This window comes from Halichoerus grypus, chromosome 5, assembly GCF_964656455.1.
Source record: "Halichoerus grypus chromosome 5, mHalGry1.hap1.1, whole genome shotgun sequence".
In the NCBI taxonomy this organism is placed as follows: domain Eukaryota; kingdom Metazoa; phylum Chordata; class Mammalia; order Carnivora; family Phocidae; genus Halichoerus; species Halichoerus grypus.
The window spans coordinates 9,455,091-9,473,417 of NC_135716.1; the positions used below are offsets into that span (position 1 = coordinate 9,455,091).

General features: G+C 41.0%; 1 protein-coding gene across 3 annotated transcripts in view; it reads left to right on the top strand.

Annotated features, from left to right (window-relative positions):
- DNAAF11 (dynein axonemal assembly factor 11) overlaps nucleotides 1-17,808 on the top strand; it is a 71,360-nt gene extending 53,552 nt beyond the window's left edge. Inside the window, exons 10-11 of one of the 3 annotated variants that reach the window (XM_078071996.1) lie at nucleotides 9,751-9,836; nucleotides 16,345-17,808. In XM_078071996.1, the coding sequence (XP_077928122.1) occupies nucleotides 9,751-9,836; nucleotides 16,345-16,522 (264 nt within the window). In that variant the 3' untranslated portion in view covers nucleotides 16,523-17,808. Of the gene's footprint in view, nucleotides 1-9,750; nucleotides 9,837-13,529; nucleotides 13,771-16,344 lie in introns of those variants that run through there. The other 2 variants (XM_078071995.1, XM_078071997.1) reach the window with 2 other exon arrangements.
- Nucleotides 17,809-18,327: the final 519 nt, after the last annotated feature.

Sequence of the window (18,327 nt, forward strand, 5' to 3'; positions counted from 1 at the left end):
CTCTTTTTTAGATTCCATGGATGAGTGGATCCCTGGGTAAATACCCAATAGTGCAATTATGGGATCATATGGCATTTCGAGTTTTAATTTTCTGAGGAAGCTCCATATTGTTTTCCACACTGGCTGTATTAATTTGCATTCCCACCAACAGTACATGAGGGATCCTTTTTCTCCACATCCTGGCCAACACTTGTTGTTTCTTGTCTTCTTGATTTTAACCATTCTAACAGGTGTGAGGTGATAGATCATTGTAGTTTTGATTTGTATTTCCCTAATGATGAGTGATGTTGAACATCTTTTCACGTGTCTGTTGGCCGTCTGCATGTCTTCTTTGGAAAAATGTCTATTCAGGTCCTTTGTCCATTTTTTAATTGAATGAATTATTTTTTTTTTTTTTTTGCTGTTGAGTTGTATGAGTTCTTTATATTTTGGGTATTTGCAAATATCTTCTTCCATTCAGTAGGTTGCCTTTTAATTTTTTACTTATTTATTTATTTATTATTATGTTATGTTAATCACCATACATTACATCACTAGTTTTTGATGTAGTGTTCCATGATTCATTGTTTGCGTATAACACCCAGTGCTCCATGCAGAACGTGCCCTCTTTAATACCCATCACCAGGCTAACCCATCCTCCCACCCCCCTCCCCTCTAGAACCCTCAGTTTGTTTTTCAGAGTCCATCGTCTCTCATGGTTCCTCTCCCCCTCCGATTTCCCCCCCTTCATTCTTCCCCTCCTGCTATCTTCTTCTTCTTTTTTTTTTTTTTAACATATAATGTATTATTTGTTTCAGAGGTACAGATCTGTGATTCAACAGTCTTGGTTGCCTTTTAATTTTGTTGGTGGTTTCTTTGCTGTGTGAAAGCTTTTATTTTGATGAAGTCCCAATAGTTTACTTTTGCTGTTGGTTCCCCTTGCCTCAGGAGACAAATCTAGAAAGATGTTGCTATAGCCAATGTCAGAGAAATTACTGCCTGTGCTCTCTTCTAGGATGTTTATGTTTTCAGATCTCACATTTAGGTCCAACAGTACACTGTGTTCATGTTGAAATTTAATATAAGTATTTTCAGGGAAAATTAGTAGAATTAAAATGTGTAAGTTACAAAGCATTACAGAAAATAAATGCAAACAAAAGTCAACAGTTAGGAATAGAGGAAGGAAACATAAAATCAGAAAATTTGTAAGAAAGTAACATATATAAAATCCATTATGCTATCCAACTCACAAGAACACACCTGAAACTAAAAGACCCAAGATATATGTAAAGAAAAGAATGGATACAGCTCTAATAAGTGAATGCAAACAACATTTATGGAGTACTTATGGCAAAATGAGTATCAGACACGATAGAATTTAAAACAAAGCATAAAATGGAATAAGAATTATTCTATAGTAATATAAATATTGCATAAAATAAAGATCCAATTGCCTTATATTCATTAGATTGTACATTATGTAAGTGTGTAAAGCACAAGGCCTTACAAACATAAGGAAAAATAAACAGAATCAGCTCCACCAGAAGATTTACGAACAATTTCTTCTTAAGGATTTTATTCATTTATTTGACAGAGAGAGACAACACAAGCAGGGGGAGTGGGAGAGGGAGAAGCAGGCTTCCCGCTGGGCAGGGAGCCCGATGCGGAGCTCGATCCCAGGACCCTGGGATCATGACCCGAGCTGAAGGCAGACGCTTAACGACTGAGCCACTCAGGCGCCCCAATTTATGACCAATTTCTGTCTTTGATAAATATGACCAACAAAAAGTGAGACCACTTATTTTTTGAACAATATAGTTAAGATAATTTTAAAAGTTCGTAATAGACAAAACCTTATGAAAACCTCATTTTCATTTCCAAAAGGAAATCATAGAAATTACATTTAATTACTAGTCATTAAAAATAATATTAAGCATAAATTACAGAGTAAACCAATAAATAAATTGAGAAATTCAAAATACTGTCCTAAAATGCTATTAAACTTCAAAGGAAACAAAAAATATAATTATTATTTGGAAAATAAAAAATGTAAACATTAGCAAACTGTATAGGTTTTGAATCAAAGATTATTTATATGTACCTGTCAACTGACAAGCCAAAATGAATGCATAAATCAGCATGACTAATTTCAAATGGCCAAATGAACCCCTAATTTCTTTGTGCAGACTTGCTCCCCCCATAGTTGTCCCTGTCCTAGAAAATGGCACCATCATATACTTAGTTGTCCAAGTCAAAGATTTGAAGACATCCTTGACTTACCTCTTACCCTCGCATGTCCGCCTGGTCAGCACCACGACCCAACCATCTCCTGAATTCTGTTACTCACCTCTGTCTCCCCACCTCTCCCTTGTCCATGTCAGTGTCATCTCCCAGCTGGACCACCTCCAACAGGCCTCTTCTTGTGTCCCTACTTTTGTGCTTTCCACCTTTTGATTCCTTCCTCATATAAAAGCCAAAGTGACCTTTTTAAAACATAAATCAGATCATTTTATTCTTATGCTTAAAACCTACCAATGGCTGTCTTTCTCTATCATATCCCATAGATGTGGCTTGTTTAAATGAATCGCATCCAAAAAAGCCTCAAATCTGTGGGATCAGTAAGTCTGTTTTCAAAACTTGCCTGATCCTAAGAATCACCTGGAGAGAGCTTGTCAAAAACTAGATTCCTAGACCACTATCTGCAGATTCTAATTAGATGTTGTGGAAATGTGTGTTGTAACAAGTACCCGGAGGTGTGAGAAACATGGAGTAAATCAGTTAAGGGTCTAATGAAAAATCAGGAAACACTTAAGTACTGAAAATGTATACAGGAAATTTATACAGCAATGTACCTTATAGGAGTAAATCAGGAAATGTATTACATGGGTAATAGAAGATCTAGGATGCCAAAGAAGGGAGAATAAGACCACCCAGAAACCTAGAACATCAGGTGGCTACCTCTTCTCCCAGGGCAGAGGGAGGAGGTGGTGTTGGCGGAAACCATGCACTAGTGTCACCTGGAAGAAACCAGACCTGCAGCGACCTCTTGGGCAGCCACAGAGTAGACTCTACCACTGCTGGAAAAGTTGTTCTCACAAATAGGGACTGTGGGAGAGGCATCTGGAGCCTCTTTCTTAGTCCACCAGCTTCCCTCCAGTGCTTCCCATTCGCCACACCCAGCTGGAAGCCACGTGACATAGGAAGCTGGGCAATGAAAACTGGAAGGTCCATATTCCAGAACTCTATAGAGCAGAAACAGGGCAACACGTGCATAGAACAGCAAACAGGCTCAGTACCTGTATTGTGGGTTTGGATTCCATATCACATCCTCATGAAAATACCACAGAAGCCTCGCCTGAAGAGTGTGAAAGTCAATTATTAACATTAAATTCTTTTAAGGGCCAATCTCCATTTGAACTTTCCTATTCTCCCACGCAGGGGAAATTGTGAGTAATGGATTGTGCTTCATGCAAATGATGCCTTCTAAGAGGCTGTAGAAGTGCTCAGTGATCCTGAATGCAGAGTCTAAAACCTCCTTCATGGCGGACAGCGGGAAGCTAGAGAAATGTACACACATCTGGAGCTGACAGGCAAACAGGAGCCCAGAAGAACAGATCAGTCAGCCAGTAATTTACATGTCAGTATTCTAACAATAAGTTTGATGACCAGAACACACGTTTACACAGTTCCCAACAAAATTGCATGTCATTAGTACTTTCAGAATAAAGTTTGGGGTGAGGAGGAAGCAATATAACTGTAATAGTTAAAAAAAAAAAAGAGTATATTTTTACCTCATGATGAAAGAAACACTTTCTTTCAAAAACTACCACTCCCCTGGACTTAAACATTTTGTTAACATCACACACTTTGACTAATGAAAATAAGAGTACATTGAGAATATTGCTGTTTTGCTGAGTAGAGAAAAAAAAAAAAAAACTGCAGAGATTCCCATCACCTCTTGTGCCAAGTTCAAACACTTTAAAATAAAGTCTTCTGAGACCTGACCTCTGCCTGGTTCTTCACCCTTGTTTCCAGCTATTATCTGCCCAATATTCTGTCTAGTTTATGTGGTCATTTACCTTCCTGTCTTTGTTTAGGCTTTCTTTCTCTCCCTGGAATGTTCTTCATTCCCACATAATCTCCATCTTCTGGCAAACTCCTGCTTATTCTTTAAAATTCATATCAAACCTCACGTCCTCCAGGAAGCCTTCCCCATGCCACCAGGATACATCCCTCCCTTCCCTGGGCTTCCATACTAGTATATGCATGTATCTATCAGTTGCACTTTCTCCAGTGTATTTTAATTGCTTATATGTCTTTATCTCTCCTGAGATGATCAGGGATAATTTTTCAATCTATCATTCCATATCTACCACTTACTCCTATGTTTGGCACATAGTAGATGCTCAGTAAATATTCCTTGAGAAGATTTAATGGAGGTAATAGGTGAAATTATGGTACAAAGTGAAAATCCAAGAAAAGAGAAATTTACTTCTGATTTTGCTGAAGACTATAATTTAAGAAGACAGGGTAAATTCACAAGAAAAAATTAAAAGGTTGATTGTTTTATATTTTGTTCCTCAATAATTATTTCTAGTTACATTCCTTGTTCTTTGTCCATTTGCTCTTTTAATTTATCATTATAGCAAGTCTTCATCTGTAGTGGAGTGACTGCTCATTCGTCTTCAGCCTCATATAAATAACAAGTTGAATCATGTGAAATCACTGTTTTGTAGGGCAAAAATAGTCAGGTATTGGTAATTTCTATTGTTCAACCTGAAGACAAGGATCGAGAGCTGGGTCTCTCTCCCTTGTGTCTGTTTATTGAATTTTACCCAGCACACCCAGTCTGGGTTTTATTGTCTTAGTGATTTCTATAGTTGGGAAAGCAATCATATACATTTTGTTAAAGTAGAGGTACAAGGAAAAAGCCAAGACAATCATGGAATATTCCTCAACCATGAAAAAGAATGAAATCTTGCCATTTGCAACGATGTGGATGGAACTAGAGCGTGTGATGCTAAGTGAAGTCAGTCAGTCAGAGAAAGACAAATACCATATGATTTCACTCATATGTGGAGTTTAAGAGATGAAACAGATGAACATAGGGAAAAAAAGAGAGAGGCAAATGGTAGAACAGACTCTTGCTATGAAGAACAAATTGCGGGTTGCTGGGGGGGGATGGGCTAGATGGAGGATGGGCTTTAAGGAGGGCACTTGTGGGGATGAGCCCTGGGTGTTGTATGTAAGTGATGAATCACTGAATTCTACTCCTGAAACCAATATTATACTATATGTTAACTAACTGGAATTTAAATAAAAACTTGAAACAAAAAAATAAATTACACTAAGAAAAATAAAATAGGATGTGAGGGTGATCTGACTAGGACATCTGTCACCCCATTGATTGCCAGGGTTGATTGGGCTGATCTGGCTGGCCAGGCGGGTGTCCCCTTCCTCCCTCACTGTTCCATGTGCGTCCCTCCCAAAGCTGCACGCTCAGTGGAAGAGGATGACCCTCCCTGTTAGAGGAGGACTGTTCTTCTGTCAAGGGTATAGGAATAGCTGCGCTATTTACTCAAGGTCCTCCAAACAAACTCAAGGTCCATTTGTAGGAGAACATAGGGTAGTCAAGTTTTCAAGACTCCAGACACATCTAAATGAGGTGCTCCATGTGGCAGTCTGCCTTTCTTTAATAAATAAAATAAAATAAAATAAAAGTAGAGGGAGATTGTCTCAGTGCCGGGTGCTGCCCCAGGAAGTCATGAGACTCCATCCCAGCGTAGGATTTCAGCAAAAGCTGGAAAGTCATTTGCCAGGAAAGCCTTAGAAGGGACATTTGCCTTCTATAGAAAAAGGGACGTGGTTACTACCTCCATGTTCACTCTCAACTTTCAACTGCATGAAATTGCATGACTCTATGAGAATTAAAGTAATATCACATCATTAAAACGTTAATTTGTACCTTTGTGCCTGTCCCACAATTGAATTTTCAGGAAGCTGATTACATTTCTTTCTATGGATTCAGGAAACCATTATTCCCCGTGATCTAATTTATTGAACATATTTTGGCCCTTACAGCTTGTCCATCAGTCATCCCTAAACATACTTAGTACAAATGATTAAGATGTTTAGTGTTGATGAACATCACTTCTTAGAGGAAGAGCAATGCTAGCATTGTAAGTACAGTAGGAAAACAACCAGCAGTTTTTCAGGACCTGAACCTGCGATCTTCTGCTGGGGAAAATCAGATCTCATCAGAAGTGTTTTACCTGCTGTTAATATAAATATTGGTGTTAAGATGAATTTTGGTGTTAATATGAATGTTGGGGTCAATATTTTTCTTACTGATTTCTTTGTTCCTCCTAACTTTTAAACTTAAAAGAATCTTTGGAACTAAATAAGCTGAAAATATCTTTTAAAAATAAAAAACACATTTAGATTCTGGTGCACAGCAAATTCTCTGTGAAGAAAAGTTCCAAATTTGTGATTCTATTTGCATTTCCATAAACACAGTGAATCTTTGTCTGAGCTTATTATGTGACAAATAACAGTGTTAGAAACGGGGTGTTTTAAGACTCTAATTATGCATATGCTCCCATTCTTGTTAGTGCATTTACAACGCAAAGCAATACAAAATTTGTACTTTTGGCTCAAGAGCTTTTTTCTTAAAATTGACAATTTAATGATTTTTTAACTAACATTGGCCTCATTTAATGTAATTAAAATATTAAAAAATAAAAAAAAATGCAAAGGTGCCACTGCTCCCTGGGAACAGATCTGAGATGGAGAGGAGCATGCACCATGTCTGTGAGGGCGTGCCCTCAGGACAGCTGCCTGTGAGGGGGAGGGAAGAACTGAGCCAGGAGCAGGATCAGTGATCAGAGAGTTTGGGAGCCAGGCCCCAAGTTCTCACACTCCCATAAGGGTACCAGGTCCCAGGTACCCTTGGGAAATTGAGGAAGGGACAGAGACTTCCAGAACTGTAAAGGCCATATAGTCAAGGACCACAGATGAATTAGGGGTAACTGGTGTGAATGGAAGTCCTTCACCCTGAAGAGGAATCAGGTAGCCCACACATACATTTGGGGCTCACCATAACCATGTTCCCACCTCTCTGGCTTGGTTAGCTAAAATTACTTAAATTTAAATAAAAGTAAACCTTTAGTAGCTCAGGTGTGCTGACAGATGTTTGGGAACCCCATGCTGGACTGCACAGAACATTTCCATCATTGCAGAAAGTTCCAGTGGACAGTGTTGCTCCACCCAACGGTGCAGCCACGTGTCCCAGAGGTCCTGCTGCCTCCCTGAGACACTGCAGGAAGAAGGGGCCAGTTCTCATTACCCTAACATCAGCAACCTCTCCCTCTGCTCCCCTCAACTGCACGTGTCCCTGTTTAGTCCCCTCAGTTGTATCTTTTCCTTCATGTTTGATATTAATATGGCTTAATAAAATAGAACTGGGCTCAGTAGCTACTAAACAGTGTTTCCATGTCCTCAAGGATAGGCCAGGAAGGTGGGGGAAATATTTGCATTCATCACACTAGTTCAGTTAAACAAAAGGAGGAAAACTCAGTTAAGTTTTCATATTTAAGTAGTGTAAACACATACCTTCCCAACATTAACATCTGAAAATATAACATCAATCATTAGCCAACAAGAAATTAATGGAACACAAAATTATGACATTAATACATTTTAAAGCGTAGCAAATAAAACATGTTAGAATCAACTTCCTCCAAAAAACAAATCAAAAAACCTGTGTTTGATGATAATAGAATCTGCTTCGTTGGGCAAACCTTTCCATGAGTCACCTCCTTTAATTATTCAGTAAACATTGCATTGGTAGCTTTAGCTGCTGATTCTTCCACAGTATTCTTCTATAAGTTTTTGTTCTGCAGACTCTTTTAAAACGCTTCTGAACAAACTCTTCCAGACTTGAAATGTAGTGTCCTTGGTCCCTGCAGTATTCACGGCTCTTTCCTCCCAGGGTCTCAGCACAAGTCTGGCCATTGCACAAACCATGTGTGGTACTTACAGGTATTTTTCCCAGTCAAGTGTTCAGTAGACACACTGAAAGGGTGGGGTTCCAGCAGATCTTTCCTTTCTGCATCGTACAGGGGCCCTCCCATGAGGTCTATGGGAAGGGAAGGGCAAACCTATTGCATCTTCCTCTGCATAAGGGAGCTGCATGAAATCACACCCACAGATAGATTGAATTGTTGTTAAATATGATAAATATACAACTGCACTGTCTAAAACACTGGTTCTATACCACAACATAGAAGGATTACCATCAAGGGATAGTTATCCATCAGGCATTCACCTCCCCAGATTTGATTCTACCGTCCCTCAGATTAGGATTCATTACTTTATTTCTTTGTTCACCATTCATTTCCTTAAACATTCATGTGACAAACAACGGGATAGGCTTTCTGGGGCTCTGACCAATGGGACATACAACCAAGAATCGTTAGTCAGATGGGAAACAGATTACCCCATCTAATAATTGGATTAAGGGGCCACCGCTCTGATTCAGAGGTTTGGTAAAGCTTGGATTGGAGAATCTAGCTTAAGATTGAGACTACCTTGGGGCTCCTGATTCCCTTCCCATGCACAGATAATGAGTCCAGTATGCTTGCCTGAGCCTGCAGATGGGAGTGGGGATGGTGACCAGACCCTCAAAGTCCAAGCCTAGTCTGTTTCTTCATGGATCTGACCATTGCTGTGCAGTAAGTGAAGTCTCAGGCCCAAAAGAGAAAGGACAGCGATGTCCCTCACCTGCAGAGGAGTGACCCTGCCCACCAGTGAGATGTGGCCAGTAAATGAAGTACTTCTTCCCCAAAGAAAAATGATTAGGGTGGAGAGGGGAATGTACACACTCCAGACCTCTCTCTTCCCTGGAAAGAAAAGGCAGGAGCCGCCATCTTGGTCAGTGGACGAAAACAACACGAAAAGAGGAGTTTTAAAATTCCTTCTCTCTGCCTACAAATAATCCTTGTCTCATAGGAATACTGGGAGTTAGGGGTTAAATAAAACAAGTGAACTGCCTCATATTGGCAGGCATATATGTCCAGTGTGGTGTCTGGGTCTAGTAAATGGCCACATGTTCTCTTCTGCCCCAACACTCTTGTACCTTTGAGCTTCCTAAGGGAAAGGTGCTGGGTGTGAATAATCTTTGCTGTATGTTTGTTGGATTAAATCAGTTTTATTTATTGAGAACTCAACATCCTTAGCACTGAGCTTATTTGGTCTAAAATAAGTAGAAGAATTACAGAATTTTTACAGAATTTTTCATACCAGAAGTGGCCTTCGAGCTCATATCTCATGGGGTTCAGTGTGCCGGGAAGGTTGGGATTCGGGCTGCCACCTCGGTGTGCTTCCCGCTGCAACATGCATGTGGAACGGGGCAGCTCAGAGGCAATGTCTCCACCACATCTGTATTCCCACCCCCCGACCCCCAAGCAGTATCTGGCATGTCGCTGGCTCTCAGAAAATATTTGTTACATGAATTAATTCACTGTATTCCTCTTGCTGGGCCTTTGGCAGATGAAGGATAGCTTGTGGCTTTGCAAGAGTATTGTGCACAGATACAATTTGTGATATAATTTTCTCATACCACATACAGGGGCTTATAGTTAGACTCTTTTATGGACTGTGTAGAGAAAATTAAAATGTTTTAGCTTCTTAAAAATACATAGGTAGTGTATATTTTTGAGGATATATCAGAGAGTAATGTACCACTGAGTGCGTGTTGTATTTTGATTTCAGGTAGATGGAGTAATCACAGGTTGGAGACAAACATCAAAGCCTGGGGAAAGTACCTTGGACAGCAGCAGAGAGCACACAAACCAAAGGTACCACCTCCCCAGCTGTCTGTCTTGAGCTTTATTATCATTCTCTTCATTGTCATTTGGTGTCTAGAATGTACCTTCCCCAGAGATACAGTTATTTAAAGTTTATAAATGATTCATGCTGTGAGTGTTAATGTTTATTTCCAAAATGTAGACTCTTGATTTGTAGGGCTCTTGATCCCTAAAAAAACAAACCTTGTGTATACACAGGCCCCAGTTACTTGTGACGATAATGGTAAGATGGTGATGTCAGCACCAGTGACCACTAACACTGACTGAGCACTCACTTTGTATCAGGCACTGTTCTGTGTGCTTCACACATGTTAACACACTTTGTCCTCCCCAATTTTATCCTCAGCTTACAGATGGGGCAAATGAGGGAGAGAAGTTTAGGATGTCGGAAGTTCGGGTAGCCGTGATATGTCACTTCATAGATCCTAAAACTCTCAGGGATGCAAGGGCCAAGAGGCCCCATCATGTACCCTCCTGTCAACCTCCTACTCACAGGTGATCTTCAAGCCTCTGCGTCAACCTCTCTCCCACCGCCTCCCTCCCTGCTCTCCATACTCCCCAGTGGCAGGAAGCCTCTACTCCATTCCCCGCTGAACATTCTAGCCCTGCAGCCTGAAGACCTTCAAGACAAAGCCCAGCTCCTGTGAGCAGTGACATCCCTTAAAGTATTCTGGACAGAGGTCTCCTCATTTCAGTTCTTCCTTAGAATGCACATCCCAGGCCTTTCGGCTTTCCTTCTGCTTGTCATGATTTCCAGACTCTTACCATCCAGATGGCAAAATCTATTTTGAACCCAGGCAAACTATCTTTGTGATACAAATGTATATGCTGAAATTATCATCACAAAAATACCTGAACAAGAGCTATATTTACGTCTTGCATAATACAATTAGTCAGGCATTCATATATTCTGAGTCAACTGTGGAAGTTTTGTGGATTTTCAAACAGGTTTGTCTGAACAACAGGTGTGGAGTTGGATTCCTTCTGAAAGGTGGGTTTCTGTTTTTAACCTTGGAGACCCACTCTCATATTTCTTAGTTTAGTGGCTTCCATGTCAGACATATGTGTAACTTACAGAGATTTGAGGGTATTACGCTATTATGAATATCCATGGTCATAATTGACCCCCAGCAGCATCCACACATGTAAGGAGTATGAATCCAGTTTGTGAGGAATCGCAGAAACAGGAAGCCAAGTCATGGCAAACAGCATGGAGCTAGCTGGTTTTCAGACCCCGGGGAGATCACCATTACAGTGATTACTTCCTACGTTACATTTGCAAAGCCTCTCTTGTTGATTTGTACTGCTGAGAAATAATCACCTCCCAGCTATGCATAACATATCTATGTGAGGGTTGTTCGTGGCAGCGCTCCTTCATCATTGACAAACGTCACCATCCACGTCACCTCAGCCTCTGGCTGGGCGATCCCATGAACCAAACAGCTGCCTGTGGAGGCTGCACATGGGAATGAGGTCAGGCAGCTGTGAGCTTGATGGGGAGGAGGATGGCGGACCTAACAATAGACCTCTCATAGCTAGAGCAAGCCTTTGCTCTTACTATGCAGACAGAGTGACTGCAGGCGGAAGATCAGTGGAGTAAGGTTCTGTTCACTGGGACCAGAGGGGATCATGTTTTGTGGGAAGGTAACCAATGCTGTGAACTCTCGTGGTCCCATGACACTGTCTGATCAAGGAGGACACATAACTTGCTCAGAATGGTTTTATTGAGTGTGGAGTGCCTAGTCTGTGCTCCATGATACTCTCTGTCTTTCATCTTCAAAATTACTGTAAGAGAAATTGGGTTATTCCTAATGGACTGAGGTTCAAAGAGATTAATTTGCCCAAGATCACAAAGTTGCTAAGTGATAGTAGAGCCAGAATTATAACTCTTAGTCTGTTCTTGGGCTTGCCTTCCTACTACATTCATGGTGTCTTTTTTTTTTTTTTTATAGACATTTTTCTTTAGAGCAGTCTTAGGTTCACAGAAAAATTGAGTGAAAAGCAGAGATTTCCCATATGTCCAAGGCCCCCACTCATGCACAGTCTTCCCCACTGTCAACATCTACCACCAGGGTGGTACATTTGTTACAGCTGTTGAACCTACATTGATGCACATCATTATCACCCAAATTCATAGTTTACATTAAGGTTCAAACTCAGTGTTGTTCATTCTGTGGGTTTTGACAAATATATAATGACAGGTATCTACTGTCATAATATCATACAGAGTAGTTGCACTGTCCTAAAAATACCTGTGCTTCACCCATTCATCCCTCTCTCCCCCACCCCCACCCCTGGCAACTATTAATCTTTTTACTGTCTCTCTAGTTTTACCTTTTCCAGAATGTCTTAGAGTTGGAATCATTTAGTATGTAGCCTTTTCAGATTGGCTTCTTTCACTTAGTAATATACATTTAAGGTTCCTCCATGTCTTTCCATGACTTGATAATGTATTTCTTTTTAGTGCTGAATAATACTCCATTATCTGGATGGACCACAATTTATTTATCCATTTGCCCACTGAAAGAAATCTTGGTTGCTTCCAGTTTTGTGAAATTATGAATCAAGCTGTTATAAACACAGTGTGCAGGTTTTTGTGTGGACATAAATTCTCAACTCCTTTGGGTAAATACCGAGAAGTGCGATTGCTGGATTGCATGGTTAAGGGTATGTTTAGTTATGTAAGAAAACTGCCAAACTGTCTTCCAAAGTGGCTGTACCACTTTCCATCCCTGCTAGTAATGTATGAGAGTTCCTGTTGCTCCTCATTCTTGCCAGCGTTTGGTAGTGTCAATGTTCTGGACTTTGGCCATTCTAATATGCATGTACTTGTATCTCCTTGTTGTTTTAATTTGCATTTCCCTGATGACATATGGTCTGGAGCATCTTTTCATTTGCTAATTTGCCAGCTGTACATCTTCGTTGGTGAGGTGTCTGTGAAGGTCCTTGGCCCATCTTCCAATCACACTGTTTTCTTATGTTTGAGGAGTTCTTTGTATGTTTTGGATAACAGTCATTCATCAGATGTTTTTTGCAAATATTTTCTCCCAGTCTGTGGCTTGTCTTGTCTTTCTCCCAAAATTGTCTTTCATGGAGCAGAAGTTTTTAATTTTAATGAAATCCAGCTTGTCAACTATTTCTTTCATGGATTGTGCCTTTGCTGTTGTACCTAAACTGGCATCGCCGTACCCAGGGCTGGTTAGCTCTTCTCCTGTGTTCTCTTCTAGGAGTTTCACAGTTTTGCATTTTGTGTTTAGGTCAGTGATCCATAGTGAGTTAATTCTTGTGAAGGCTGCAAGGCTTATGTCTAGATTCATGTTAAATATACCCATGTTGGATTAATTTTTTAGGTGTATGGTATTTTGATGCTATCATAAATGTGTTTTTATTGCTAGTATATAGATTTGCAATTGATTTTTTTATCGTGGTAAAATACATATAACATTAAATTCACCATCTTAAGTATCTAAAAGTATACAACTCGGTGGCATCTATGGCAATAATTTACAACCATCACCATTACGTAATTCACTTTTGTGTTTGATTTTGTACCTGGCAACCTTGCTGATCTCTCGTCTGATTTTATTAATTTGTTGGTCCTTTTGGATTTTCTATATATCTACAGAGAATGATGACTTTCTTTCTTCCTAATCTTGTATCTTTTACTTCTTTTTCATGCCTTAGTGCATAGGGAAAGGCACCAGTACGATGTAGAACGGAGATGAAGAGCGGGCATCTTTGCCTGATTGCCAGTCCCAGAAGAAAAGTTCAACATTATGCTATTAAGTCTGAAACATCTTATTGGTTTCATAATTCATGCTTTCATATTCAAAATCTGAGGTTGTTTCTATTTGTGTTCTTACTGCTTCTGCTTGTTCTCATGCAAAGGGACCCTTTTCCTTGGGTGCTCGTTAATTTTGATGGTGAGCTGCTCCATTGCCTTAGGAAATAGTTTGGGGGCTTCTCAGAAGCCTGGGAGGTGCTGAGCCTGGGAAAAAAATTGGCATGTGCTTTGGGGCAGACCCTACCTGAGGACACTGCCAGTTTGGAACCACTTCACTCTAAATTCAAGATCGGTGGTTTTTAACCATGGGTTTCCCAACACAGCCTTTCTCTGTCCCACTCTTCTCACAGTTCCCAGGGTGGTGGGCAGAGTGGGTTTACTTTTCATTCACTCTTACATGACAGAAAAGCCTTCTGGTAGAGAGGGTGTCCTGTCAGACTGCTCACCTGGCACACTCAGGGCCTTGACCTCTGTTCCCAGACTCCATAAGGCCAGCAAGACCAAAAAGCACCACTTTAGGGGCTCAGCAAATTCCCTCAGGGCAAAGGTGGCTTCAGGGATCTACTTCCTCCCTTGTTCCTCCTTTTACTGAATTCTGCCCTTAGGGTTCCTTATTATCTTATCACATCTTTCCTGACCTCCCTAAAGTTTTTAATGGGAGGCAGGGATCTTTGGTCCAAATATGCTAGCCTTCCATATTACCAGAAGCAAGTTCTTTCCTTATGTTCTTTAATAAAAGGAATCAATCTTTGATGTGTTTTATGCCTAGTGATTTTAGACCTTTTCTTTTGTTTCTTCCATGGTGATACAAATATTCATTTTGCCTTCCAGTTATTCTTAATTAGACTCCAGAAGTTCTGGTGCTGACAGTCAGGTGGTGGGTAAAACTAAACTGGTAATGGACATCTGTTGGGTGTCTGACATTGAGGGGGACAAAAGCCCCTCTCCTCTTTATTTTGGGATTAGTGTGATCCACAGGTGCCCCTGGCCTATCTGCTCACTGTCCATTACCCAGAGACTCATGACCAATTAAAGTCCTACATGCAAATTATTCCTCACAACATCTGAAGGGGGTGAGCATCTGGCTGAGTTCAGTGTTTATTACTAAGATCCAGAAGTTGTGGCCTAAGAGGTATATGCCTGGAAGTGAGATAGGCTGCTTTTCCTCAAAGTCAACATAATTATAATAGACGAATTTAGGTATTTACTTAATTAAGTCATAGATACAATAGCCTTTTAAATAAGAGCATGGGAATTAAAATGTAAAGCTATACTTAATAATGACTACATAATTTATAGCGTACAGTCTGGGTCTTTGGAATATTTATGCTTTATATTCTTTGTATACATTACACTTTCCTTCAGCGGGTCCATGTGTATTAGTCAAAACACTGAGAAAAATAAAAAACTCAAGTGACTTCAAGGGCTACTCAGCCAACAGGAATGAGGGGGGAAAGGTTACAAGAACAACAGAGGGTTTACACTCTCCAGAGAAAGTCAAACCTCCCTCCCCAGCATACACTGTGTCTGAGGACATCAGTATGGGGCTCCTGGATGAAGCTGACTATGATTTTCTGTAGGTCAAAGATGTCTTATTTAATTTCAGGATTGCACAGTAGTATAATGTTTTTTCATTTATTTAACATGTATTCAGTAAAGCTATATACCAAAGATACAAGATGAAAAAGACAATATAATTGCTTCAAGGACGCTGGTCTAATAGGGAGAACAGACCAATAATGAGACAATTACATGATAATGTGATAAATGTTCTATTCGAGCTCTATGCTGTACTGTTAGATGCTACTAGGAAACGTGCCTATTTGCACAGACCATAGGATGGCTGGGGGCTGGAATAGAGGCACTTAATATATTCTGCTGAATGACTGACAGGATGACCAGTACAGTGATTCCAAAATAAGTTGATTATCAAAGGCACTGGGGGGAACTTGATATAAATACAGAATACTGGGCCCAACCCCAGACCTACAGATTGAAATTACCAGGGACATAGCCCAGTGACCTATAGTATCTAGAATTTTCTATATGATGGAGGCTTGGGGATCTTTCTTGTTCTGTTTTCACATAACTGTCACCAAGAGAACTGAGTGCCGGCAGCGGGAGTGGGATCTTGTGGGGGAAACTGGTGGACAGAGCTTTCTAGGCACCCGAATGTATATAAATGCTCCTGCATGCAGGCTGGATCATCTAAAGCAGCAGGGTCCAGGAGCCTGATTAACTACATTCAGGAGTAAGACCTGTCCATAGTGGTTCTGTTATTGATCCTGGCTGTGGGGTTTGCCTGCTGTATCATTTAAAGATTCTCAGGTGTGGGGCACCCGGCTGGCTTAGTCAGTAGAGCATGCAACTCTTGATCTCAGGTTGTGAGTTCGAGCCCCATGTTGGGTATAGAGATTGCTTAAAAATTAAATCTTTTAAAAAGTGAATAAATACAGATTCTCAAATGAGCAGAGTCTCCCAGCCTAACTCCCCAGCACTTTACTTCTCCACTCTTGCTCCTACAGGGCTCTGAGCTACCTGAAACCAGGGACAGTCTCTTATTGTATCTCTATGCTGTGTGGTCTATAAGCATCTCTATGCTCTAAGGATAGCACTTGCCGATGTTTGCTGAATAAATGAATGAATGATTGATTCTGTTTGAAATTTTATTTAAAAAGGCATCTCAATTTCCTTTTGCCTTTTTTGCTGTTGTAGAAGGAAGCAAATTGAGAAACTAGAAGTAGATCCTAGCAAGCATTCCTTCCCTGATGTGGCTAACATAGTTCAGGAGAAAAAACACAGGCCCCGACGAGTTCAATCTGAACCCAAAATTACAGCAAGTGAGGAAGATCCCGACTTTGAAGATAATCCTGAAGTGCCTCCATTGATTTGAAACATCAGGCTGCATCGATGGACCCACCGGACCCAGTTCTGTTCATTGCAGAGTGTGTGCAGACCATTTATGGTAAACACAGAGTCATTTATCAACGTCACTACTCCAGTGTTTTAGCTTCTACTTTATACAGTAATATTCTTAAACTAGTTTAAAATTCAAATGTACACCTTAAAATGCTATAACTCATTTGTCTATAATAAAATGCTCCTAGTGCAAATGTTCCGTAAATCAAAGAACTATTACATTAAGACGTTGATTTTCAATCATAGGACTGGCTGCTAATGCAGACAGATGAAGTCAGAGATAAAAGGCCTGATTATTAAATTGGTACTTCAGCAAATTGGTCAAGCTCAGAAGTTAAAACTGTAATTTCAGATCGAATTGGAATGCTTTAATATGATTTTAGCAGTGTTTCAATTTTCTTCTCATGATTATTGGTGGTAATACCTTGGAATGATGAAGAGGAGAGCGAGCAGAGGTAGGAAGGGAGAACCTCTAAGGCTGTGGATACAGGCTGGACATCCACAAAATGAGGGGAAGGAGGTGGAGGGAGGGGGATGGAGGATGGGCTAAATGGAGCCTTGGGAGACAGCGCAGCTCTGAGAGCACTGCAGCCAGCCCAGCGGGAACTCTAGCACAGGGTTGTCCACAGAAGACGAGCCTCTTGGGTCAAGATGGCTGAGCCCAGCTACCCCTGCCATATTCAGGTCTTGGCCAGTAGCTCCCTGCCCTGAGACTGGTGGCCAGGGCGGGAGACTTTTGGTGCTCTGTACTCCTTGTGCAGATTCTCTCTTGGGGAGAGCTGAGCTGGGCGCCTCTGTTGTGCCACCAGGAGGTTACAGAAGCTCCGCCAGCCTTGAGGAGGCTGTCCTGAGGGCTTATAGGAAAGAAGAAAGTGCTCTTCAGTGCTGGGGGAAAGGAGACCCCTGGACATAGAGGAGGAAAGGTTAGCAGAGCTGTTGCCTGGGGTCACGTGGAAACATTGTAAATGTACCTCCTGCCTGAGTAGGTGTAGGGAAAGAGATTTCCAAGTAGAATGCCAGAGGACCACTAGTGCTTTTAGCTCCAAATCAAAAGACACAAATAATTGGTCCATTTTCAAGCAGCATTTAGAGAAAATATAAAGGAACTAAACTGGCTAGGTTCAAAAATAAAACTTTTTCATCCCAGTCTCTCCCAACTGAAATAAAAAACAGCCTCCCCCTAACTGTGAACCACATTGTTGTTTTGGGTCTCCCAGGAACTACCAGCAGTTTAGAGTTGGTGTCTAGTAACCCCTGAAAACTCTTGTTTATCAATGCACAGTCATCCAGGGTAAGTGCAGACCTCTTTACAGAAGGCTAGGAGGAAGATTTACAGGATAAAATCTGGGCAGTGTAGCAGGGATCTCCAACGAGATCCAGCCATCAGGTAGTGAGCCATGTGCATACCTGGGGGAAGAGTGTCCTAAAAACTGAGAACAGCATGTGCAAAGGCCCTGAGGTAGCACATGGTTTCAGGAACAGCCAGTAAGCCAGGGTGACTGGAGCAGGCTGAGCAGGGCAGAGTATCAGAGAAGAGCTGGGAGAGCTAATGGAGAGGCGGCCCTGACCATGCTTGATCTAAAAAGGCAAGCCTACCACTCGGCAATCATATTGCTCCCAAAAGAGTGTCTTTGGATTTTGTAGCATTTTGTTTTTGGGGGTTTTTGCCAAATATTTTCCTATGCCCATCTCGTTTTTGATCTTAGGAGAAATCCTCTCAACTAAGCATTTGTTCATTTTTCATTCAATAGGAATGTGCCTACTGTGGACCAAGTGCAG